Raw genomic sequence first — 25,180 nt, forward strand, 5'->3', positions numbered from 1 at the left:
GCATTGCAGAGACCAAAAGGCATTACGGTATACTCGTAGTGCCCATATCGAGTGTTGAACGCCGTCATCCACTCGTGACCCTGCTGAATCCTCACCAAGTTATATGCCCCTCTGAGATCTAACTTGGTGAAAATCTTGGAACCCTTTAAACGATCAAAGAGCTCGGTAATCAAAGGAATCGGGTAGGCATTTCTAACGGTTATTTTGTTCAAACCTCGGTAGTCAATGCAAGGTCTCAGTGTACCATCCTTCTTTTTAACAAAAAAAAAACCAGCCCCGGCAGGGGAGGAAGATCTCCTAATAAATCCTTTGTCTAGAATTTCACGAATATATTCCTCTAGGACTAAGTTCTCCTTAGTAGACAAAGGGTATACATTGCCCCTGGGAGGCATGGTACCAGGGAGTAGATTAATCTTACAATCAAAGGACCTGTGTGGGGGTAAAGTATCGGCCTTCTTTTTGTCAAATACCGCCTTTAAGTCCAGATACAGTGGAGGTATTTGTACTTCTGTAGGGTCGGTAGACTGAGTGGATGCATTAACTATGCAAAGCGGTGAGACTTTCTGTAAACACTTCTCCTGACAATTCTGACCCCATGAGATTATCTCCCCTAATTCCCAATCAATAATAGGGTTATGTCTCTTTAACCAAGAATACCCCAGGACTATGGGAACAGAAGGAGATGAAATGAGTAACAGAGATATGTCTTCCTCGTGTAAAATACCAACAGTTAAGTTAACGGGTATGGTTTCACGAAAAATCACAGGCTCAACTAAAGGTCTACCATCTATGGCCTCAACGGCCAAGGGCGTCTCCCTTAACTGAGATGGAATAGTGTGTTTAGTGACAAAAACTTGGTCGATAAAGCTCTCAGCAGCTCCTGAATCTATCAATGCCACAGTCTCTACTACTCCCCTCTCCCAAGTTAAGGAAACGGGTAGCACAAGCCTATGATCTTTATAATTATGAGTAGAGGACAAAATAGAAACACCCAAGGCCTGTCCTCTAGAGAAACTTAGGTGCGAGCGTTTCCCGATCGATTAGGACAATTTAGGCGTAAGTGACCTCTGACTCCACAGTACATACACAGCCCCTCCCTTCTCCTGTACTGTCTCTCCTCTTCTGAGAGATGAGTATTGCCTATCTGCATAGGTTCTGGAAAAGGTAAGGTTTTGCTCTCAGGGCTTAGAAATGAGGGAGCTAGTTTGAAGGAAGGTCTACAGGCTCTATCTCGAGTGTTCTGTCTCTCTCTTAAGCGTTCATCAATGCGAGAGATAAAAGAAATTAAATCCTCCAAATTCTCAGGGAGTTCTCTGGTAGCAACCTCATCAAGTATTACATCTGATAATCCGTTTAAAAATACGTCTATATAAGCCTGTTCATTCCACTTAACTTCTGCCGCCAAGGACCTGAACTCTAGTGCATACTCCACAAGAGTTTGGTTATCTTGTCTAAGGCGCAACAGTAATCTGGCTGCATTGACCTTTCTACCAGGAGGGTCAAAAGTTCTTCTAAAAGCAGCTACAAAGGCATTATAATTATATACTAACGGATTATCGTTTTCCCACAACGGATTGGCCCATCTCAGAGCTTTCTCAACGAGTAAGGTGATAATAAATCCGACCTTCGCCCTATCTGTAGGATAGGAACGGGGTTGTAATTCGAAGTGGATACTGATTTGGTTTAAAAAACATCGACACTTCTCAGGAAAACCACCATAACGTACAGGTGGGGTAATACGAGAGGAGGCACCTACAGTGGCTACCTCTAAACCTGAACTTACAGGGGAGATAGAATTATTACGCATCTCTTCTGGTGGGTTGTTAGGACGAGATAATAACGCCTGTAGTGCTAAGGCCATCTGATCCATTCTATGTTCCATAGCATCAAACCTAGGATCGGAAGGACCAAGCTGACTACTTGTACCTGCAGGATCCATTGGCCCTGTCGTAATGTCAGGATCGGGACAGGGATCCAACACGCAGAGTACAAAGTGTAGTAGGTACGTATACCGGACCTTAGAATGGCCGGACTTAACGTAAGGAGTAAGTAGAGAATGGTCAGAGGCAAGCCGAGGTCGAGGGAACGAGAAGACAGGTAAGCGAGAGACAAGCCGGGTCAAAAGGATAACAGAGATAAGCAGAGTGATACAAACAAGCCGGGTCAGAACCAAAGAGACAATAGACATACAAGAGCACTGAGTGACTAGACTGGCTAGAACCACGACAGGGCAATGAGCAAATGCGGCAAGCTCTATTAAATACCCCGGTTCTAGGAGGTAATCACACCCCCGACGAGTCCTGGTTCGTGTTCAGGGTTTGAGTGACAGGTCGAGCCGGCTTGGCGTCATGACGTCGGCTACTGAGCGTCACGTCATAAAAGGGCGTGGATCCCTCGCGGCCGGCGTGTAACCGACCGGAGGAACCGCGAGGAACGGAGGAAACAGCCCTTCTGAACGGGAAAACGTCTAAGTCTCTCCTCTTATCAGAGGTAGAGACTACAGGTACCCTGACACAAAGTTCCTACCATGAAATTTGCTCCTGGTTCCTTGGACCTTTTTGCGTCCTTCATAGGATCAATCCTTTTGCATACTCTCTGGCCCTTCCGGCCTCCTTGAAAATTCCTAATACCTTTTAAGTGTCAAACCTCTTGTTTACAATAAATATACTGTCTCAAGTGTTCCTCCTCCTCCCTTAGTTGTTTCTGGACAGGAAGAGTATGAGGTCTCTTCCATAATTGATTCCAGGTTTTCTCAGGGCACTTTACAGTACTTGGTGGATTGCAGTACAGTGGGTAAAGGCCACTGTAGAACAGACTCTATTTTTTTAGGATCCATCTGAAACCCCGAGGCAGAAATATTATATCCTAAAAACTGTACTTCAGACTGGTCAAAGATAAATTTTTCCAATTTACAATAAAGTTGTTTTTTTAACAAGGTTTGCAGAACTTGTTTAACGTGATCGTGGTGAGACTGGAGGTCAGGAGAATAAATAAGGATATCATCAATTTAGACCAAGGCAGTACTTGGTGGATTGCAAAGGTTATGGACCAGCCGATCATTCTTGGGTTCCGGCATCTGATATACATGCTGGCCGCAAGATTCGCTATTTTCACGCCATGTTTCCTCTCATGCCTGGTCCTGCCTGCCCAGTGGGGGGTAATGTCACGTATTCACCCGCTTATAAAAATGTGATTAATGGAATTTACTGTTTAGACAGGAAAAGTTGTGCCGAGCAACATTACTGTTCTGACAGGAAATGTTGTGCCAAGCAGAAATCAATCCACAGGTGGGTTTGTGCTGCACAGCAATCATGCAAATAGGATCCTGGTAACTGCCTTTGGGGTCAAAGGCCTGTTACAACCAATCAGACCCACAGGCGGGGTATTTAGGCCTAGTTCTTGCTCAGTGCCCTGTCGTGGTTTCCCTTGTGGCTGTCCGAGAGCGCGTTATTGATTCTGGTTATTCTGGTTATTTGACTTTGGCATTGTTTTTGATTGTTTTGGCTTTTTCCGTATCGTTGTGTCTCTTTCTGTATCCCTTGACCTCGGCTATTCCTGACTATTCTTTGATACGTTAGTCCAGCCATTCTAAGGTCCGGTATACGTTACCTATCAGTCCTCTGTGTTACACAATTCTACTGGATCATACTGTAATCCTGACAGTGCTGAAGGAGAATTTAAGATCTGAAAGGTTACCCTTTCCTTGTATAATGGTTCAACCGACATGTGTATCCACTGGGTTTTTTGTTTCACCAGAGGCATATCTAACAGTCTACCATCTATGGCCTCAATGGCCAAGGGTGTAGCCTTTCGTACCAGCTGATTTAGCAAATTTACTATCCATTAGATTGTCTGCGGCACCTGAAACGTTCAGGGCTTCAGTGGTGATGGTTTTACCATTGACTAGGAGTAGGACCGTAATAAGTGGTCTGGTGATTTTAGCAATAGGGGATAGCATCATAACATCCAAGGCTGCCTCCTCAATAGGAGTTTCCCTGAAGACTAGGGAACTACTTCATGAGATGCCATTTCTTCCCACAATAGAGGCATAAACCTCCTGTAAGCTTTCTCAGCCTTTGTTAGCTTGGTGGAGCCCAGTTGCATGGGTTCTGGTGGAGGACTGGGTGGAGGTAGAGCAAGCAGTGGTGTAGAGGGCAGAGAGGGAAATTGATGGGTGTGTTGCCTCCTTTGGCTTTCTTTATGACTACTAGTGTTGTCGCGAACCCGGAATTTTCGGTTCGCGAACGGCGAACGCGAACTTCCGCAAATGTTCGCGAACCGGCGAACCACGCGAACCGCCATTGACTTCAATGGGCAGGCGAATTTTAAAAACAACAGGGACTCTTTCTGGCCACAATAGTGATGGAAAAGTTGTTTCAAGGGGACTAACACCTGGACTGTGGCATGCCAGAGGGGGATCCATGGCAAAACTCCCATGGAAAATTGCACAGTTGATGCAGAGTCTGCTTTTAATCCATAAAGGGCAGAAATCACCTAACATTGACACCTGTCCTCAAAGCCCAGCCCTGATACACACTGACACAGAGCAGAATAGAGACTGTTCCCCCTACATAGGGTCACTTGGCAGATATGGATTGACACCTGTCCTCAAAACCCCTGATACACACTGACACAGAGCAGAATAGGGACTGTTCCCCCTACATAGGGTCACTTGGCAGATATGGATTGACACCTATCCTAATGATCCCTGATACACACTGACACAGAGCAGAATAGAGACTGTTCCCCCTACATAGGGTCACTTGGCAGATATGGATTGACACCTGTCCTCAAAACCCCTGATACACACTGACACAGAGCAGAATAGGGACTGTTCCCCCTACATAGGGTCACTTGGCAGATATGGATTGACACCTATCCTAATGATCCCTGAAACACAGTGACACAGAGCAGAATAGGGACTGTTCCTCCTACATAGGGTCACTTGGCAGATATGGATTGACACCTATCCTAATGATCCCTGATACACAGTGACACAGAGCAGAATAGGGACTGTTCCTCCTACATAGGGTCACTTGGCAGATATGGATTGACACCTATCCTAATGATCCCTGATACACAGTGACACAGAGCAGAATAGGGACTGTTCCTCCTACATAGGGTCACTTGGCAGATATGGATTGACACCTATCCTAATGATCCCTGATACACACTGACACAGAGCAGAATAGAGACTGTTCCCCCTACATAGGGTCACTTGGCAGATATGGCTTGACACCTATCCTAATGATCCCTGATACACACTGACACAGAGCAGAATAGAGACTGTTCCCCCTACATAGGGTCACTTGGCAGATATGGATTGACAAATCCCTGACAAACAGCTACCACATGCAAGGAAGGCAGCAGGGGCGCAAATGACCCACTCCCGACGCGGGAAGGTAGTGACGACAAATAACAATACAGGACTCTTTAGAGGCCCTGTAATTGTAATCAGTCCACTTGAAATCCTTTAACTTTGATCAATTGGAGGGAAGTCTGGTGCAGAGCCACTGACCCATGCGCAGGGCCAGCCTTAGGCCTTTGGGCGCCCTGTGCAAGAAATCTTCCTGACGCGGGAAGGTAGTGATGACAAATAACAATACAGGACTCTTTAGAGGCCCTGTAATTGTAATCAGTCCACTTGAAATCCTTTAACTTTGATCAATTGGAGGGAAGTCTGGTGCAGAGCCACTGACCCATGCGCAGGGCCAGCCTTAGGCCTTTGGGCGCCCTGTGCAAGAAATCTTCCCGACGCGGGAAGGTAGTGACGACAAATAACAATACAGGACTCTTTAGAGGCCCTGTAATTGTAATCAGTCCACTTGAAATCCTTTAACTTTGATCAATTGGAGGGAAGTCTGGTGCAGAGCCACTGACCCATGCGCAGGGCCAGCCTTAGGCCTTTGGGCGCCCTGTGCAAGAAATCTTCACCCTGTCACACACACACACACAGGCAGACAGCCATACACACGCACACACACAACTGCGACTGACTAGGTTTGTCACCTCCTCAAAAGGACGAATGAGCCTACAGGCATTGCGCATGAGCGTCCAGTAACGTGGCAAAAAAAATTCCCAGCTCCCCAGAGGCTGTCCTAGCACCCCGGTCATACAAATATTCATTATCATTAACAGCTTTTTCTTGTTGGAGCAGGCGGTCAAACATTAGGAGTGTTGAATTCCAACGTGTAGGGCTGTCGCAAATCAAGCGCCTCACTGGCATGTTGTTTCGCCTCTGGATATCGGCAAAGTGAGCCATGGCCGTGTAGGAACGCCTGAAATGGCCACACACCTTCCTGGCCTGCTTCAGGACGTCCTGTAAGCCTGTGTACTTATGCACAAAGCGTTGTATGATCAGATTACACACATGTGCCATGCACGGCACATGTGTCAACTTGCCCAACTTCAATGCCGCTATCAAATTTTTTCCGTTGTCACACACCACTTTGCCGATATCCAGTTGCTGCGGAGTCAGCCACTTTTCCACCTGTGCGTTCAGGGCGGACAGGAGTGCTTGTCCGGTGTGACTCTCTGCTTTCAAGCAAGTCAAACCAAAGACGGCGTGACACTGCCGTATCCGGGATGTGGAATAGTACCTGGGGAGCTGGGGGGGTGCCGTTGATGTGGAGCAAGAAGCAGCGGCACAAGAGGACTCAGCCAAGGAGGTTATGGAAGAGGATGGAGTAGGAGGAGTAGAGGAGGTGGCAGCAGGACTGCCTGCAATTCGTGGCGGTGTCACCAACTCCTCTGCAATGCCACGCATTCCTTGCTTGTCAGCCGTCAGCAGGTTTACCCAATGCGCAGTGTAGGTGATATACCTGCCCTGACCATGCTTTGCAGACCAGGTATCAGTGGTCAGATGGACCCTTGCCCCAACACTGTGTGCCAGACATGCCATGACTTCCTTTTGCACAATTGAGTACAAGTTGGGGATTGCCTTTTGTGAAAAGAAATTCCGGCCGGGTACCTTCCACTGCGGTGTCCCAATAGCTACAAATTTTTTAAACGCCTCAGACTCAACCAGATTGTATGGTAAAAGCTGGCGGGCTAATAGTTCGGACAAGCCAGCTGTCAGACGCTGGGCAAAGGGGTGACTTGGTGACATTGGCTTCTTACGCTCAAACATGTCCTTGACAGAAACACATGACTGTGGGCAGATGAGCGGGAACTGCTCAAGGCGGGAGACGGAGTGGCGGATGGTTGAGAGGGGGCAAGAAGGACAGCAGTGGTTGACGTGGCTGAAGATGCTGGACCAGGAGGAGGATGGCGGCTTAGAGTAGGCGTGCTGCTTGTACTCATGTGTTGATCCCATAGGCGTTTGTGATGTGAGATCATGTGCCTACGCAAAGCAGTTGTACCTAGGTGGGTGTTGGACCTCCCACGACTCAGTTTCCTTTGGCACAGGTTGCAAATGGCATCGCTGTTGTCAGAGGCAGACACACAAAAAAAATGCCACACTGCTGAGCTCTGCAATGATGGCATTCTGGTGGTGGACACAGCATGCGTTGATTGGCGTGCTGTCGGGCTGACCCCGGGTGCCGATGCATGCTGTCTGACTGTGCCACTAGCTCCTTGCGACGACCCCCCCCTGCTTCCAACTGGTCTCCTCCTCCTCCTCTCTGTCTCCCCATCTGAACTTTCGCCCTGTTCTTCTTCTCTTCTAGCGGGCACCCACGTGACATCCATGGACGCATCGTCATCATCAACCGCTTCGCTTGTATCTGACAACTCAGAAAAGGAAGCAGCAGCGGGTACAACATCATCATCATCACACCGTACCTCCATGTGTTTAATGCTGCCTGCCTGAGACATATCCCTGTTATCTACATCCTCTAGCAATAATGGTTGCGCATCACTCATTTCTTCAAACGGGTGTGTGTGAATAACTCCTCTGACATACCAAGTAAAGCGGCTGTGGTGCTAGTTTTGGTGGTGGCGGCAGGCGGGTGAGTGCTATCTTGAGAGGTGCCTGAAGCTAAGCTGGAGGAGGATGGTGCGTCAAGGTTCCGAGCGGAGGCTGTACAAGATTGGGTGTCCTGTGTTAGCCAGTCAACTAAGTCCTCAGAACTTTTCAAGTTCAGGGTACGTGGCTTCTGAAAACTGGGCATTATTCTAGGGCAAAAGGGAATCACAGCACCACGACCACGACGGCCCCTGCGGGGTGGCCTGCCTCTGCCTGTCATTTTTTTTCGGATTAGTGGTACTATGCGTGCAAGCTACTGTGAGACCAGATATGATTGGCAATGTGCACTGGAACAGTTCTGCAGAGCACACGCTGAAGGAAGGACTGACAGAGCCGCTTGAAGACAAGTAACTGCTATTCAATCTATTACAGTGAAAAACAAATTTTGGTTGTAAAAGCACGCTATAGAGACACAAGATATGAGTGGCAACTGTCAAAGCACGCTGGCACGGGTCTGCAGAGCACACGCTGAAGTAGGCCTGAAACACAGACGCTTGCAGACAACTAACTGCTCTTCTATTACAGTGAAAAATAAATATTTCTTTTAAATCTAAAGCTTAACCAATTGTTAAAACAGATATGAGTGGTGGCACTGGGCAAATAGGCACAGTATCCAATGTGAACCTCACACAGAAGCTGGCAGGCAGGCAACTGCTCTTCTATTACAGTGGAAACAAAATTTTGGTTGAAAAAGCACGCTAAAGAGACACCAGATATGATTGGCAACTGTCAAAGCACGCTGGCACAGGTCTGCAGAGCACACACTGAAGTAGGCCTGAAACACAGACGCTTGCAGACAACTAACTGCTCTTCTATTACAGTGAAAAAAAATTATTTCTTTTAAATCTAAAGCTTAACCAATTGTTAAAACAGATATGAGTGGTGGCACTGGGCAAATAGGCACAGTATCCAATGTGAACCTCACACAGAAGCTGGCAGGCAGGCAACTGCTCTTCTATTACAGTGGAAACAAAATTTTGGTTGTAAAAGCACGCTAAAGAGACACCAGATATGATTGGCAACTGTCAAAGCACGCTGGCACAGGTCTGCAGAGCACACGCTGAAGTAGGCCTGAAACACAGACACTTGCAGACAACTAACTGCTCTTCTATTACAGTGAAAAAAAATTATTTCTTTTAAATCTAAAGCTTAACCAATTGTTAAAACAGATATGAGTGGTGGCACTGGGCAAATAGGCACAGTATCCAATGTGAACCTCACACAGAAGCTGGCAGGCAGGCAACTGCTCTTCTATTACAGTGGAAACAAAATTTTGGTTGTAAAAGCACGCTAAAGAGACACCAGATATGATTGGCAACTGTCAAAGCACGCTGGCACAGGTCTGCAGAGCACACGCTGAAGTAGGCCTGAAACACAGACGCTTGCAGACAACTAACTGCTCTTCTATTACAGTGAAAAAAATGATTTCTTTTAAATCGAAAGCTTAACCAAATGTTAAAACAGATATGAGTGGTGGCACTGGGCAAATAGGCACAGTATCCAATGTGAACCTCACACAGAAGCTGGCAGGCAGGCAACTGCTCATCTATTACAGTGGAAACAACATTTTGGTTGTAAAAGCACGCTAAAGAGACACCAGATATGATTGGCAACTGTCAAAGCACGCTGGCACAGGTCTGCAGAGCACACGCTGAAGTAGGCCTGAAACACAGACGCTTGCAGACAACTAACTGCTCTTCTATTACAGTGAAAAAAAATTATTTATTTTAAATCTAAAGCTTAACCAATTGTTAAAAAAGATATGAGTGGTGGCACTGGGCAAATAGGCACAGTATCCAATGTGAACCTCACACAGAAGCTGGCAGGCAGGCAACTGCTCTTCTATTACAGTGGAAACAAAATTTTGGTTGTAAAAGCACGCTAAAGAGACACCAGATATGATTGGCAACTGTCAAAGCACGCTGGCACAGGTCTGCAGTGCACACGCTGAAGTAGGCCTGAAACACAGACGCTTGCAGACAACTAACTGCTCTTCTATTACAGTGAAAAAAAATTATTTCTTTTAAATCTAAAGCTTAACCAATTGTTAAGACAGATATGAGTGGTGGCACTGGGCAAATAGGCACAGTATCCAATGTGAACCTCACACAGAAGCTGGCAGGCAGGCAACTGCTCTTCTATTACAGTGGAAACAAAATTTTGGTTGTAAAAGCACGCTAAAGAGACACCAGATATGATTGGCAACTGTCAAAGCACGCTGGCACAGGTCTGCAGAGCACACGCTGAAGTAGGCCTGAAACACAGACGCTTGCAGACAACTAACTGCTCTTCTATTACAGTGAAAAAAATGATTTCTTTTAAATCGAAAGCTTAACCAAATGTTAAAACAGATATGAGTGGTGGCACTGGGCAAATAGGCACAGTATCCAATGTGAACCTCACACAGAAGCTGGCAGGCAGGCAACTGCTCATCTATTACAGTGGAAACAACATTTTGGTTGTAAAAGCACGCTAAAGAGACACCAGATATGATTGGCAACTGTCAAAGCACGCTGGCACAGGTCTGCAGAGCACACGCTGAAGTAGGCCTGAAACACAGACGCTTGCAGACAACTAACTGCTCTTCTATTACAGTGAAAAAAAAATATTTATTTTAAATGTAAAGCTTAACCTATTGTTAAAACAGATATGAGTGGTGGCACTGGGCAAATAGGCACAGTATCCAATGTGAACCTCACACAGAAGCTGGCAGGCAGGCAACTGCTCTTCTATTACAGTGAAAAAAAAAATATTTATTTTAAATGTAAAGCTTAACCTATTGTTAAAACAGATATGAGTGGTGGCACTGGGCAAATAGGCACAGTATCCAATGGGAAACCTCACACAGAAGCTGGCAGGCAGGCAACTGCTCTTCTATTACAGTGGAAACAAAATTTTGGTTGTAAAAGCACGCTAAAGAGACACCAGATATGATTGGCAACTGTCAAAGCACGCTGGCACAGGTCTGCAGAGCACACGCTGAAGTAGGCCTGAAACACAGACGCTTGCAGACAACTAACTGCTCTTCTATTACAGTGAAAAAAAATTATTTCTTTTAAATCGAAAGCTTAACCAATTGTTAAAACAGATATGAGTGGTGGCACTGGGCAAATAGGCACAGTATCCAATGTGAACCTCACACAGAAGCTGGCAGGCAGGCAACTGCTCTTCTATTACAGTGGAAACAAAATTTTGGTTGTAAAAGCACGCTAAAGAGACACCAGATATGATTGGCAACTGTCAAAGCACGCTGGCACAGGTCTGCAGAGCACACGCTGAAGTAGGCCTGAAACACAGACACTTGCAGACAACTAACTGCTCTTCTATTACAGTGAAAAAAAATTATTTCTTTTAAATCTAAAGCTTAACCAATTGTTAAAACAGATATGAGTGGTGGCACTGGGCAAATAGGCACAGTATCCAATGTGAACCTCACACAGAAGCTGGCAGGCAGGCAACTGCTCTTCTATTACAGTGGAAACAAAATTTTGGTTGTAAAAGCACGCTAAAGAGACACCAGATATGATTGGCAACTGTCAAAGCACGCTGGCACAGGTCTGCAGAGCACACGCTGAAGTAGGCCTGAAACACAGACGCTTGCAGACAACTAACTGCTCTTCTATTACAGTGAAAAAAATGATTTCTTTTAAATCGAAAGCTTAACCAAATGTTAAAACAGATATGAGTGGTGGCACTGGGCAAATAGGCACAGTATCCAATGTGAACCTCACACAGAAGCTGGCAGGCAGGCAACTGCTCATCTATTACAGTGGAAACAACATTTTGGTTGTAAAAGCACGCTAAAGAGACACCAGATATGATTGGCAACTGTCAAAGCACGCTGGCACAGGTCTGCAGAGCACACGCTGAAGTAGGCCTGAAACACAGACGCTTGCAGACAACTAACTGCTCTTCTATTACAGTGAAAAAAAATTATTTATTTTAAATCTAAAGCTTAACCAATTGTTAAAAAAGATATGAGTGGTGGCACTGGGCAAATAGGCACAGTATCCAATGTGAACCTCACACAGAAGCTGGCAGGCAGGCAACTGCTCTTCTATTACAGTGGAAACAAAATTTTGGTTGTAAAAGCACGCTAAAGAGACACCAGATATGATTGGCAACTGTCAAAGCACGCTGGCACAGGTCTGCAGTGCACACGCTGAAGTAGGCCTGAAACACAGACGCTTGCAGACAACTAACTGCTCTTCTATTACAGTGAAAAAAAATTATTTCTTTTAAATCTAAAGCTTAACCAATTGTTAAGACAGATATGAGTGGTGGCACTGGGCAAATAGGCACAGTATCCAATGTGAACCTCACACAGAAGCTGGCAGGCAGGCAACTGCTCTTCTATTACAGTGGAAACAAAATTTTGGTTGTAAAAGCACGCTAAAGAGACACCAGATATGATTGGCAACTGTCAAAGCACGCTGGCACAGGTCTGCAGAGCACACGCTGAAGTAGGCCTGAAACACAGACGCTTGCAGACAACTAACTGCTCTTCTATTACAGTGAAAAAAATGATTTCTTTTAAATCGAAAGCTTAACCAAATGTTAAAACAGATATGAGTGGTGGCACTGGGCAAATAGGCACAGTATCCAATGTGAACCTCACACAGAAGCTGGCAGGCAGGCAACTGCTCATCTATTACAGTGGAAACAACATTTTGGTTGTAAAAGCACGCTAAAGAGACACCAGATATGATTGGCAACTGTCAAAGCACGCTGGCACAGGTCTGCAGAGCACACGCTGAAGTAGGCCTGAAACACAGACGCTTGCAGACAACTAACTGCTCTTCTATTACAGTGAAAAAAAAATATTTATTTTAAATGTAAAGCTTAACCTATTGTTAAAACAGATATGAGTGGTGGCACTGGGCAAATAGGCACAGTATCCAATGTGAACCTCACACAGAAGCTGGCAGGCAGGCAACTGCTCTTCTATTACAGTGAAAAAAAAAATATTTATTTTAAATGTAAAGCTTAACCTATTGTTAAAACAGATATGAGTGGTGGCACTGGGCAAATAGGCACAGTATCCAATGGGAAACCTCACACAGAAGCTGGCAGGCAGGCAACTGCTCTTCTATTACAGTGGAAACAAAATTTTGGTTGTAAAAGCACGCTAAAGAGACACCAGATATGATTGGCAACTGTCAAAGCACGCTGGCACAGGTCTGCAGAGCACACGCTGAAGTAGGCCTGAAACACAGACGCTTGCAGACAACTAACTGCTCTTCTATTACAGTGAAAAAAAATTATTTCTTTTAAATCGAAAGCTTAACCAATTGTTAAAACAGATATGAGTGGTGGCACTGGGCAAATAGGCACAGTATCCAATGTGAACCTCACACAGAAGCTGGCAGGCAGGCAACTGCTCTTCTATTACAGTGGAAACAAAATTTTGGTTGTAAAAGCACGCTATAGAGACACCAGATATGATTGGCAACTGTCAAAGCACGCTGGCACAGGTCTGCAGAGCACACGCTGAAGTAGGCCTGAAACACAGACGCTTGCAGACAACTAACTGCTCTTCTATTACAGTGAAAAAAAATTATTTCTTTTAAATCGAAAGCTTAACCAATTGTTAAAACAGATATGAGTGGTGGCACTGGGCAAATAGGCACAGTATCCAATGTGAACCTCACACAGAAGCTGGCAGGCAGGCAACTGCTCTTCTATTACAGTGGAAACAAAATTTTGGTTGTAAAAGCACGCTAAAGAGACACCAGATATGATTGGCAACTGTCAAAGCACGCTGGCACAGGTCTGCAGAGCACACGCTGAAGTAGGCCTGAAACACAGACGCTTGCAGACAACTAACTGCTCTTCTATTACAGTGAAAAAAAAATATTTATTTTAAATGTAAAGCTTAACCTATTGTTAAAACAGATATGAGTGGTGGCACTGGGCAAATAGGCACAGTATCCAATGTGAACCTCACACAGAAGCTGGCAGGCAGGCAACTGCTCTTCTATTACAGTGAAAAAAAAATATTTATTTTAAATGTAAAGCTTAACCTATTGTTAAAACAGATATGAGTGGTGGCACTGGGCAAATAGGCACAGTATCCAATGTGAACCTCAAACAGAAGCTGGCAGGCAGGCAACTGCTCTTCTATTACAGTGAAAAAAAATATTCATTTTAAATGTAAAGCTTAACCTATTGTTAAAACAGATATGAGTGGTGGCACTGGGCAAATAGGCACAGTATCCAATGTGAACCTCACACAGAAGCTGGCAGGCAGGCAACTGCTCTTCTATTACAGTGAAAAAAAAATATTTATTTTAAATGTAAAGCTTAACCTATTGTTAAAACAGATATGAGTGGTGGCACTGGGCAAATAGGCACAGTATCCAATGTGAACCTCAAACAGAAGCTGGCAGGCAGGCAACTGCTCTTCTATTACAGTGAAAAAAAATATTTATTTTTAATGTAAAGCTTAACCTATTGTTAAAACAGATATGAGTGGTGGCACTGGGCAAATAGGCACAGTATCCAATGTGAACCTCACACAGAAGCTGGCAGGCAGGCACCTGCAATTACATTACACAGGAAAAAAAAAAAGCAGCCTGATGTTATAGCCCTAAAAAGGGCTTTTTGGGGTGCTGTCCTTACAGCAGAGATCAGATGAGTCCTTCAGGATTGTAGTGGACACTGAATACCCTAGCCTAGCTATCAATTTCCCTATGTAATCAGCAGCAGCTAAACTTTCCCTCCTCTCACTAAGCATGCATCTTCCGAATGAATCGAAAATGGATGCTGGGAGGGAGGTTGGAAGGTGTGGAAGGGAGGGAGTGCTGCTGATTGGCTGTAATGTGTCTTCTGACCGAGAGGCACAGGGTCAAAGTTTGCCCAATGATGACGAATAGGGGGCGGATCGAACTGCGCATGTGTCCGCCCGCCGCGGCGAACGCGAACACGCTAATTTCGCCGGGAACTGTTCGCCGGCGGACAGTTCGGTACTTCACTAATGACTACGCTTTTCCCTTAAGCGGTTATCGGATATGATACAATAATCAATAATATAATTAAGTAGGATGGATAACTCCAAAATTCAGAAACCAGACAATCAGACAAATTGAGAGAGTATTGGACCACAACAGGGCAACAAGACATGGAAGAGGTAGGTTTAAGTATGCTCAGGAGGCTTCTGATTGGCTAACTTTCAATTGGAATTAATTCTGACACGTGATGGGTATTTAAGCCTTCCACTTTGACCTGTGACATCATATTTGCGTGCCGAGTCATGTGACTAACTCAGGTGCCTATTTAAGCAGCACAAGCGTGCAGCATCAGAAACATTTCCAGAGGAACTGGGGAAAGCAGCGAGCGTCGGGAAGTATCTGAAACCACCGCGAGCGGTAGATGGCAAAGTGAAGTTGCTGCAAGTGGCACACGGTTACCCGAAGCTGCCACTCACGGAGAGTAGTCAGATGAGGTCGCCGCAAATGGCGCACGGCCAGCAGAAGCCGAGAGCGGCGCGTGGCCAGCAAAAGCCACCGCACGGGAGGAGGAGGCACGTGTGCGGGGAGGGAACCTGACAGACCTCCACCCGTGGACTCTGAGCCAAAGTTATCTTATGCATAGAGAGACCAATAGCATGCCTCCACTCTTGCACCACTTGCTCTGCTGCCCAAATTGCAACTCAATAGGAGGCCCTTGAAATTCCATGTTAAAAGACACTAGGAATGCTCTAGATCTGCTGAAACAGGAACAATTTAACATCTATATTGGATTTTTTTTACCTTTTTACCTGTTCAGTAGCTCTCAAGAAAGCTTCTCCAAACAGCCACCAATTCTGGAGGGAGGGGCCCTGGTGTACTGAAACCTATTACAGAATCACAGCGACACAGATTTTGAAACACATACATAGACAATGACTGGAGGATGTCAATCTAATTGTATCCCCATATTTTTATCACTACTTGCCCCCCCAGAAAAATCCAAATATCAGTGGTCCTAAACCACTGTCAATAAAGTTTACTTTCCAATGGTGCACTCTTCTCCAAGTTTACCTATGGAGAAGCCTCCAATGGCCTACTCTCACAGCTAAACACTGGAAGCAAGTCCTGCTCTCTTTCCACATAGTTATGACACATTTAATGCAGAGATTGTAGATATGCAAAATGTTTTTAACATGTTTATCTGCATTTTACTGTAGCAATTTTGTCACAGCCTACATTCATGTAAGAAGAGCAAACTGACAGCTGATTGGATTTCCTATTTTGTTCATTAATATCTATATCTGCTCGTCTTTCTTTTTTTCTTTATTTCTTTCTGTCACTAATTTTATTTTTGTAATCTACATGGCTTTGGATTTATGGAATTGTTGATAATGTGATTTGCAAAGAAAATACACATAGAAAATGTATAAAACAACAAATTGTTGTATGGTCTACATTGACAATGCTTGCTTAGTCTTACCAATGCAGTGGAAAGACAATTCCTGTTTACAAAAAAGGGAGCAGCCATCACCACTCAGCTTGTTCTTGTCATCACATTCTTCTCCTAGTTCCCTATATAAGAAAGATAAAAAAAAAAAAATATATATATATATATATATATCAGAAAAAAATAATAAAAAGCTATTTGGAAACAGAAATGAAGCAATTTATTAATTCTAAAATGCTTTAATGTTGTTATATAGTGACCACCCAAAAAAACTGTGCAATTACTCACTGGAGTGGACCTATCATGACGGGGACACCCGGGGGAACCCTCCGATACCAAGAACAAGTAAGTAACCCTCCGGGGACCCTACATAGTAACCCGAGGCCTAATGGAGATCGAGCGATGGGGAGACGGCTGCTCCACACGCTCACGGTCCTGAAAGGGGATCCCTCAGGGCTTTCACCTCCTACCCCCCCTCTGGACCGATGGGGGTATTTTCGGTCCACCACAAGCAAATGGAGAAGCAGACATGAGCAGAACCCACAGCCCGACGAATCGCAACACCAAGACAGCCTAGTACATGGCGCGCCCAAAATGTCGGCAACGGGCATACCATGCGACCCAAAATACCTGCCTGAGCTGGAGAGCTACTGCGACATTAAGCAGCACCTAAAGGCTACCTTCACCCGATTCTGGCACAAGCTTTGGAAACGGCTACAAGCACCTAAGGCAAACCTGCAAACCCTACCATATAAACAGACCACTGAACACGGGGAGCAGAGAAAGAGTCTACCGAAAGGGCAGCCGGAACGCAACTGCCCTACTCCGGGCAAAGCGACTACCCCCAAACAAGCCACACAAGCTAACGGCCCACCCAGGCTGAGGGTTGTAAGGAGGGAGCCTCTGAAGCATCGACCACCCTGCAGGAAGAATGCCCCCTGCGGGCAACGATGGAACACCAGCAGCTTCCACTGCACCCACCATGGGAATGCCTTGAACTCACCGAGCTCTCGAGTCAGTGGACCGAAGATGCCACCCTCTACAAAGGCCTGGGGCTAGAGAGGGACCTCGCCCCATGATTGCTACTCCGACACCCTTTGCCTTCCCGCCCCTGCTGACGGCTTGCCGGCATGGGTTGAAAGAGGTTTGCGGACACACAGCCCTCTTTAAATCTCTCCTCTCACATTGTGTCTTAATTATTATTTTTTTATGCCTTAATTTTCAATTGCTAAGATGTTTTGTCTCTCATTACAGTCCCTATTGCAGCTTATATTAGCTACTGCCGATACCTTGGCACTAGAGAAGAGAACGCAGAATAGTTATGCTTCTTATGTTACATCAGCTTCCCTATTTCACAATCCACCAGGTTTTCCTAGATGGCTAGCAATTCAATGCCTAAGAAGTGGCATCAGTCTAACCTGCTAATCGAATACAGCCTATTTTATACTATATTGGTCATCTACTGTAACCTAGCTTGAAATCGCTGGTCTAGCCTGTGATGGAGTAATCCTACCAAAACCTCCGCAGAAACCTAACCCCCTGTAAGCATACCCCACTGAGTGCTGTGCCCCGTTAATTGCATGGGCTACATGCTGTCTACCCTGAAGATTTTTAAGGCTCGGCTGTACCCAATAATGAGACTACACATGCCCCTACCGGTTTAACCAGTATAGTAATACACTGTTGTGACATTCAACGAAACTTAAGCAACTATATAATGCCTGTTCATTGATATGCCTTATAACAAGACAGATTGCCTTACCGCATTTGAACAGGCATATTTGTCTATTGACACAAGTCTGTTGCCCTAACGTGCCTTACCACCTCAGATACGCTACATCAGCCTGTACTACATTTAACTTTATTTGCCTACAACTATGCAACTACTTTTTGCTGTGTTAATTAGTTAGCATGTTACCAATCGGATCATATGATCCATAGCTTGTACTTTAAAACTCTAGGTCAACGACAAAACTTTAAAAAACAAAAAACCTGTCTAGCCTGTATAGTACTACTGTTGTAACTTTCATAAATTGAGGCCGTTATACTCGGGATTACATGCAACAATTGTACAATCAGTTATGCACACCGTATTTTTTTAATGCATTAACCCCTTGTTTTACTTTCTGTACTGACCCATCTTATGCCTCAATAAAAACAAAGATTGACAAAAAAAATATTGGTTAGATAGGAGATATAGTCATTATATAAAAGCCATATAATAATTATTACACCCTGTCCTTGTCTTGATTCAGTTCCATCTATTGTGAAGAAATACTTGTCTATGGTAAAAGAGGCAAACAAAAAAGGTACATTTTTGCTTTGTAGCTGAAAGACAGGGATTAAGTAAATTGATAGCTTGCTAATTAAAGTAGCCAATAAATGTATATCAACGTGATATTTTTTTTTCAGTTTACTTGTTCTCAGTAAAGGATATTAGCAACAGGTTGTAATGATATTTGTTAACTAGTCTGTACTAGTCTGTACATGGATTATAGGACCACGACAATTTTAGTGATTTAAGGGGTTAAAGATGGAGTTAGTGTTTGCTGTAAAATTATGCACATATCTAGTTTAGGCTCTCTGCTGTTAGAGGTGTACTTCCGCCTCTGGCAGCATTATTAGCCAGCCCCCCCAAAAAAGTTAGCCAATGTCAATTATATGTTCCTCTGTTGGGGACTGTTATGTTCCTACAAAGGAACCAGACTAGAAACATGTTACTATAAACTTACGGTTTCAACCGTTTGAGTCTCATCAGCTTAGCACCAGTTCTGGTCTGGAAGTTAATATTTCTCTGTATGTCTGTAGGTAGGTCCCTAGTAATTTGTGGTGAGTCTAAATACAATAAACCTCTCCACATTTTAATGCAGATAAAAAAATCACTGTCAAATTAATATTTTTGTCAAGCTATGAATTCTGGGATAGTTGTGAAAACATGATTTTTAAAACTTCTGTGTCTAAGGCAGGCTTCCCAAAGTGATTCACTTCCCACAGTCATTTTTGTATCTGCATCAAGTCGTGCGGAGTTTTATTGGTTTTGGTTGCACCAAACACTATTTTGTACAGATATTATATGGCTATCTGTAAGTGGAAGCATTTAGGAACAGTATCAACTAAACTACAAAGAGGAAGACCACATAAAGTCATAGAGCAGGATCATGCTGAGGCACATGATGATTAAAAGTCGCCAACACTCTGCTGATTCCATAGCTGAAGATTTCCAAACTTCCACTGGCATTAATATCAGAACAAATACTGTGCGGTGGGAGCTTCATGGAATGGATTTCCATGGCCGAGCAGCTACATGCAAGACTTACATCACTAAGTACAACATTAAGCCAGACTGAATGATGCAAAACATGTCTTCACTGGACTCTGGAGCAGATAAAATGCTCTCGCTAGACATGTGCAACTTGTTTCGGTCCCAATGTAAATTTGGACGAATTTCGGCAATTCGAACACTTGGATACTTCTGTGTGACGGACCGCCTGGCACCCTGACCAGGTACCTCCGTCAATCGCTGCTTCCTAGTACTTGCGAGTACCATAAGCACTGCACTGGAACTCCATAACCACCGTAAACCCCACAACCGCCACAGCTTGGTTGGGGACTCACCATCCTCCACCCACCCTGGACCCAAGACCAGGATCCAGTTTCCAGTGGGTAGAACTCTCCTAGTCCAGAGAGCGTATCAGGAACAGCTCATAGAAGAGCTAGTGATTATACTCAGTGGAGTATTGTGATATAGCAATCCCCTGAGTGTATGTAGTTCTCCAATCCCCCAAACATGAGCCAAGACTTCATGAAGGGGTAAAGGATTCTGTTTAATGGCAGCCACCACTGGCCTTATATGCAAGTCCCCATGCAAGGGGCACTCCCACCTGGGCCTTGTGGGGAACTGCAGCACCAAGTCACAGACTAATAACAACAATGGTTAAATGCATGATACTCCCATATACAAACACACAATCCCTCCCCTCTGCCTTGGAGATAATTGAATCAGGAACTGTATTAATCTAATCCAATTATATCCAAGCACAGAAAAAAACATACTTTTTTTAAATATCCCAAAAGTACCCTAACAATACATAAAACCCCATGTTACATCCCCTGATAGCCCAGATCTGGTTGACCAACATTTCCCAAAATCACCGAGATCAGTTCAGGGTTTTCCTGAAAGTCATAATTTTGACCCACTGTGCACATGCCCAAAACAGTTCCAGAGAATTAGGGCTAACGGTTGGTCTCTCTGTCTGGAGTACAAAAGTACATAACTCACATGAGCAGAGCCTTTTAAAGTGCATTGGGCAAAGTACATTGCAGGGCCCATAGTCCTGAGGCAAGAGGCTGGCAAACAGACCCCTCCAAAAACCAGTGGCAAGATCACTTTCACCACATATCTCCCTCCCTAAGGGGAGACTAACCAGATACCTGACCTCCTGTCGGTCGGTGTCTGAGTTAGTTGAGTGACCCACCCATAAGTAAATACTGGTACTCCTGGACTCTCGGTTGCTCTCCAGCTGGTAGTTGGTGTTACTTGGTGGGCAGAGACCAGCAGTGCACTGCCCCGCAGCCAGCGTTACAGGGATGCCAGTTCCAGGATTTAGGACAAGGGGAGGGCAGAGGCCAACTGCACTCTGCCATGTTGCCAGTGCTTCTGCTGGGGTGGCCAGCGGGTATTCAGGCCCTGGACAATGGGAAATGGAAGGGCAAAGGCCAGCTGCTCTCCACCCTGGTGCCAGCGCTTCTGCTAGAGGGGACTAGTATGTAATCCTGCCTTGTAACAAGGGGGCAGGTAGGGCAGAGGCCATCGGCATTCTGCCATGATGCCAGCTATTATGCTGGGATGGGGTCAGCGAATACTACCTGGTTGAGGATCTGCTGTAGAGAGGAGGGATCACCTACCTCCTACTCCTGGCATTCATGCGGGATTGGTTGGGGATCTGGACCGGCCATCCAGCATCCCTGTAGGTCTGGTGCAGAGACCGCGGTCCCATCTGCACCACTGGAGTCCTCCGGTGGCTGGGGAGAAGTATCAGTTGTCTGGTATATCCGGCTGCTGCTGGGGAGAGAGACCAAATGTCTCCTCTCCCGGTAAGGAATTGCTGAAGTGCCGAATTGCCGAAGTCCCGAATTGCCAAAGTGCCGAATTTTGGAAGTGCCGAACTGAACTGAATTGCCAAAGTGCCGAATTTTGGTGTGTTGAAGTGTTTCAGATTTCTGAAAAGTGGCAAAACAAGAGAGGGAGGGAAAATTAAGGGAATGATGACAGGAATTGAACCCCAAACCTACCCCTACCCCAAATACTGGTACTCCTGAATTCTCGGTTGCTCTCCAGCTGGTAGTTGGTGTTACTTGGTGGGCAGAGACCAGCAGTGCTCTGCCCCACAGCCAGCGTTACAGCTGGGTAATTGAAAGGGATGCCAGTTCAAAGATGTAGTACAAGGGGAGGGCAGAGGCCAACTGCGCTCTGCCCTTTTGCCAGCGTTTCTGCTGGGGTGGCCTGTGGGTATTCAGGCCCTGGACAATGGGAAATGGAAGCGCTTCTGCTGGGGGGGACTAGTACATGCCAGCGCTTCTGCTGGGGGGGACTAGTACGTAGTCCTGCCCTGTAACAAGGGGCAGGTAGGGCAGAGGGGGAATGATGACAGGAATCTAACCCTAAACCTACCCCTTCCCCTAACCCCAAGTAGCATTAGGGGTAGGGTTAGGATTAGGGTTAGGGGTAGGGTTAGGGGTAGTGTTTGGGTTAAGGTTAGGGGTAGGGTTAGAGTTAGCGTTAGGGAATTGCTGAAGTGCCGAATTCCCTAAGTGCTGAATTCACGAAGTTCTGAAGTTCTGAACTGCAGAAGTCCCGAATTTTGGAAGTGCCGAACAGAATTGCTGAAGTTACAAATTTCGGAAGTCACGATTTGCCCATGCACATCCCTACTTCTGCGGAGTGATGCTTCTCTGTTTGGCAGTCTGATGGACAAGTCTGGACCTTAGGGGTGTGCGAGCTGTGCGACCGCACAGGGCACCATGGAGCAGGGGGTGCCCTGTGGCCAACACAGCTCACAGATGGCCAGCTACCCGGGTGGAGGATTACATTATGCTCCACCTGGGCTTAGAAAAAAACCTCCCAGCATTGCGATGGGGCGGGGCTTACCATGTGGCAGGGGTGGAGCTTAAATGCAGGTGGGCGGAGCTTAAATGACGGCTGCATGGGAAGCAGGAAGGAGTCCCTGCTTCCCCAACAACCAGAGCTGCACTGCCTTCACTCCTCCCAGACCATAAAAGGCAACTGTCTGCCTGTGTGTGTGTGACTGTCTGCCTGTGTGTGTGTGACTGTCTGCATTTGTGTCTGTCTGCCTGTGTGTGAGCACCTGTGTGTGTGGCTGTCTGCATGTGTGTGTGTGTGTGTGAGAGAGAGACTGTCGGCCTGTGTGTATGGCTGTCTGCCTGTGTGTGTGACTGTCTGCATGTGTGTGTGTGTGTGTGTGTGTGTGTGTGACCGTCTGCCTGTGTGTGTGTTTGTATGGCTGTCTGCCTGTGTGTGGCTGTCTGCCTGTGTGTGTGTGTGTGGCTGTCTGCCTGTGTGTGTGTGTGTGTGTGTGTGTGTGTGTGTGTGTGGCTGTCTGCCTCTGTGTGTGTGTGTGTGTGTGTTGTGTATGTGACTGTCTGCCTGACAGTGTGAATGTCTGCCTTTGTGTGTGCATGTGACTGTCTGCCTGTGTGCGTGTGACTGTTTGTGGCTGTCTGCCTGTGTGACTGTCTGCCTGTGTGTGTGCCCATGTGTATGGCTGTCTGCCTGTGTGTGTATGTGTGTGTGTTTGACTGTGTAACTGTCTGCCTGTGTGTGTGCATGTGGCTGTCTGCCTGTGTGTGTGAGTACCTGTGTGTGTAGCTGTCTGCCTGTGTCTGTGTGTGTGTGTGACTGTCTGTATGCGTGACTGTCTGCCTGTGTGTGTGGCTCTCTGCCTATGTGTGTGTGTGAGTACCTGTGTGGCTGTCTGCCCATGTGTGTGTGTGTGTCTGACTGTCTGCCTGTATGTGTGTGTGTGTGCGTGTGGCTGTCTGCCTGTGTGTGTGTGAGTACCTGTGTGTGTGGCTGTCTGCCTGTGTCTGTGTGTGTGTGTGACTGTTTGTATGTGTGTGTGTGTGTGGCTGTCTGTGTGTGTGTGTGTGTGTGACAGTCTGCCTCTAAGTGTGTGAGTACCTGTGTGTGTGTGTGTGTGTGTGTGTGTGTGTGTGTGGCTGTCTGCCTCTGTGTGTGTGACTGTGTGTGAAGCTGTCTGTGTGTGTGTGTGTGTGACTGTCTGCCTTTGTGTATGTGACTGCCTGCTTTTAACTGTGTGTGAAGCTGTCTGTGTGTGTGTGTGTGTGTGTGTGTGTGTGACTGTCTGCCTTTGTGTATGTGACTGCCTGCTTTTAACTGTGTGTGTGTGTGTGTGTGTGAGTGAGACTGTATGTGTGGCTGTATGTATGTGACTGTCTGTACCTGTGTGTGTTTGTCATTGTCTGCCTGTACCTGTGTGTGTTTGTCATTGTCTGCCTGTAACTGTGTGTGTATGTGTGTGTTACTGTCTGATTTTAATTGTGTGTGCATGTGACTGTCTGCCTGTAACGGTGTGTGTGACTATATGCACCTGTGTGTTACTGTCTGCCTGTAACTGTTTATGTGTGTAACTGCCTGCACCTGTGTGTTTCTGCCTGATCCTGTGTATTTGACAGTGTATATGTATTACTGTGTGCATCTGACTGCGGGACTGTGTGCATGTGACTCTGCAGTCTGACACATCTGGAATGCACTTCTGTTGACTGCAGACCATAAGTAGCTGTCTTCCTAGCTCCAGCCAATCAGAGCACTGCCGTGGATTACCACAGGACACTCCAAGTCCTTGAGCTTGCGAGACAGTTACGCATGGTCTGCACCCAGTGGAGGGGCAGACCAGATTCAGATCAGCATGCCCCTCTCCCAATTAGGTAACAACAGGAAAGGAGGAATTAATACTTTTAAATCATTATTTATTTAATACACTATAAAAAGAATGACAGAGGGGGGAAGGGGGAGGGGCTGCAAAGATTTTTCGCACAGGACGCCTTAGGCTGGCCTGGCCCTGCTTACATGACTGCATTCTGTCAACTGTAAAGTTTGGTATGGTGATGTTTTTTCAGGTGTTGGGCTGGGCACCTTACTTCCAGTAGAGGGAAGTCTTAATGCCACCGAATGCCAAGACATTTTTGACAATCTAATGTTTCTTACTTTGTGGGAACAGTTTGGGGAAGGCTCTTTTCTATTCCACTATGACTGTGCCCCAGTGCACAAAGCAAGTCCATATAGTGTATCTCCTTCTCCCTCTCTCCAAGATGCCAAAATATCAGATTATTGTTAACTACAGTATGCAATGATACCTTTTTATTGGACTAACTTGGAAATAATATGTGAATAATAGTGAATAGTGAACAATACTATAGTTTAGTGAATGAGCAAGTGTGCTGGAACTAGTATGTTGTATGAATTTGTCCCATCAACACCCTTATAAGTATACATGTTCATATTAGTGTGAATTTGTCCCAGCAACACCCTTATAAGTATGCATGTGTAACGGACCGTTTCAGCATATGAGGGGTTAAAATCCGTTTAGGCGATAATCCCCTTTTCTCAGAAAGGCACAGCTACTGCAGAACATCAAAACTCCCGAATTGGCTATAGGCGAATGCATCAAACTCCCGAACTGCATACCAGGGAATAAGATAGCACTCCAAGCTGGAACCTCACGAATAGCTGCTAGCAGATGAATAGGAAAAGCAGACATCAGCTTACACTCCTAGCAG

At 45.7% G+C, this 25,180-nt stretch overlaps 1 protein-coding gene across 1 annotated transcript in view; it reads right to left on the reverse strand.

The window, feature by feature from the left end:
• Positions 1-25,180, reverse strand: part of PAPPA (pappalysin 1) — a 2,329,021-nt gene that overhangs the window by 1,235,818 nt on the left and 1,068,023 nt on the right. Inside the window, exon 9 of the mRNA XM_063432310.1 lies at positions 16,397-16,488. Within this exon, the coding sequence (XP_063288380.1) occupies positions 16,397-16,488 (92 nt within the window). The remainder of the gene's footprint in view (positions 1-16,396; positions 16,489-25,180) is intronic.

Source organism: Pelobates fuscus, chromosome 9 (assembly GCF_036172605.1).
Source record: "Pelobates fuscus isolate aPelFus1 chromosome 9, aPelFus1.pri, whole genome shotgun sequence".
Taxonomy (NCBI): domain Eukaryota; kingdom Metazoa; phylum Chordata; class Amphibia; order Anura; family Pelobatidae; genus Pelobates; species Pelobates fuscus.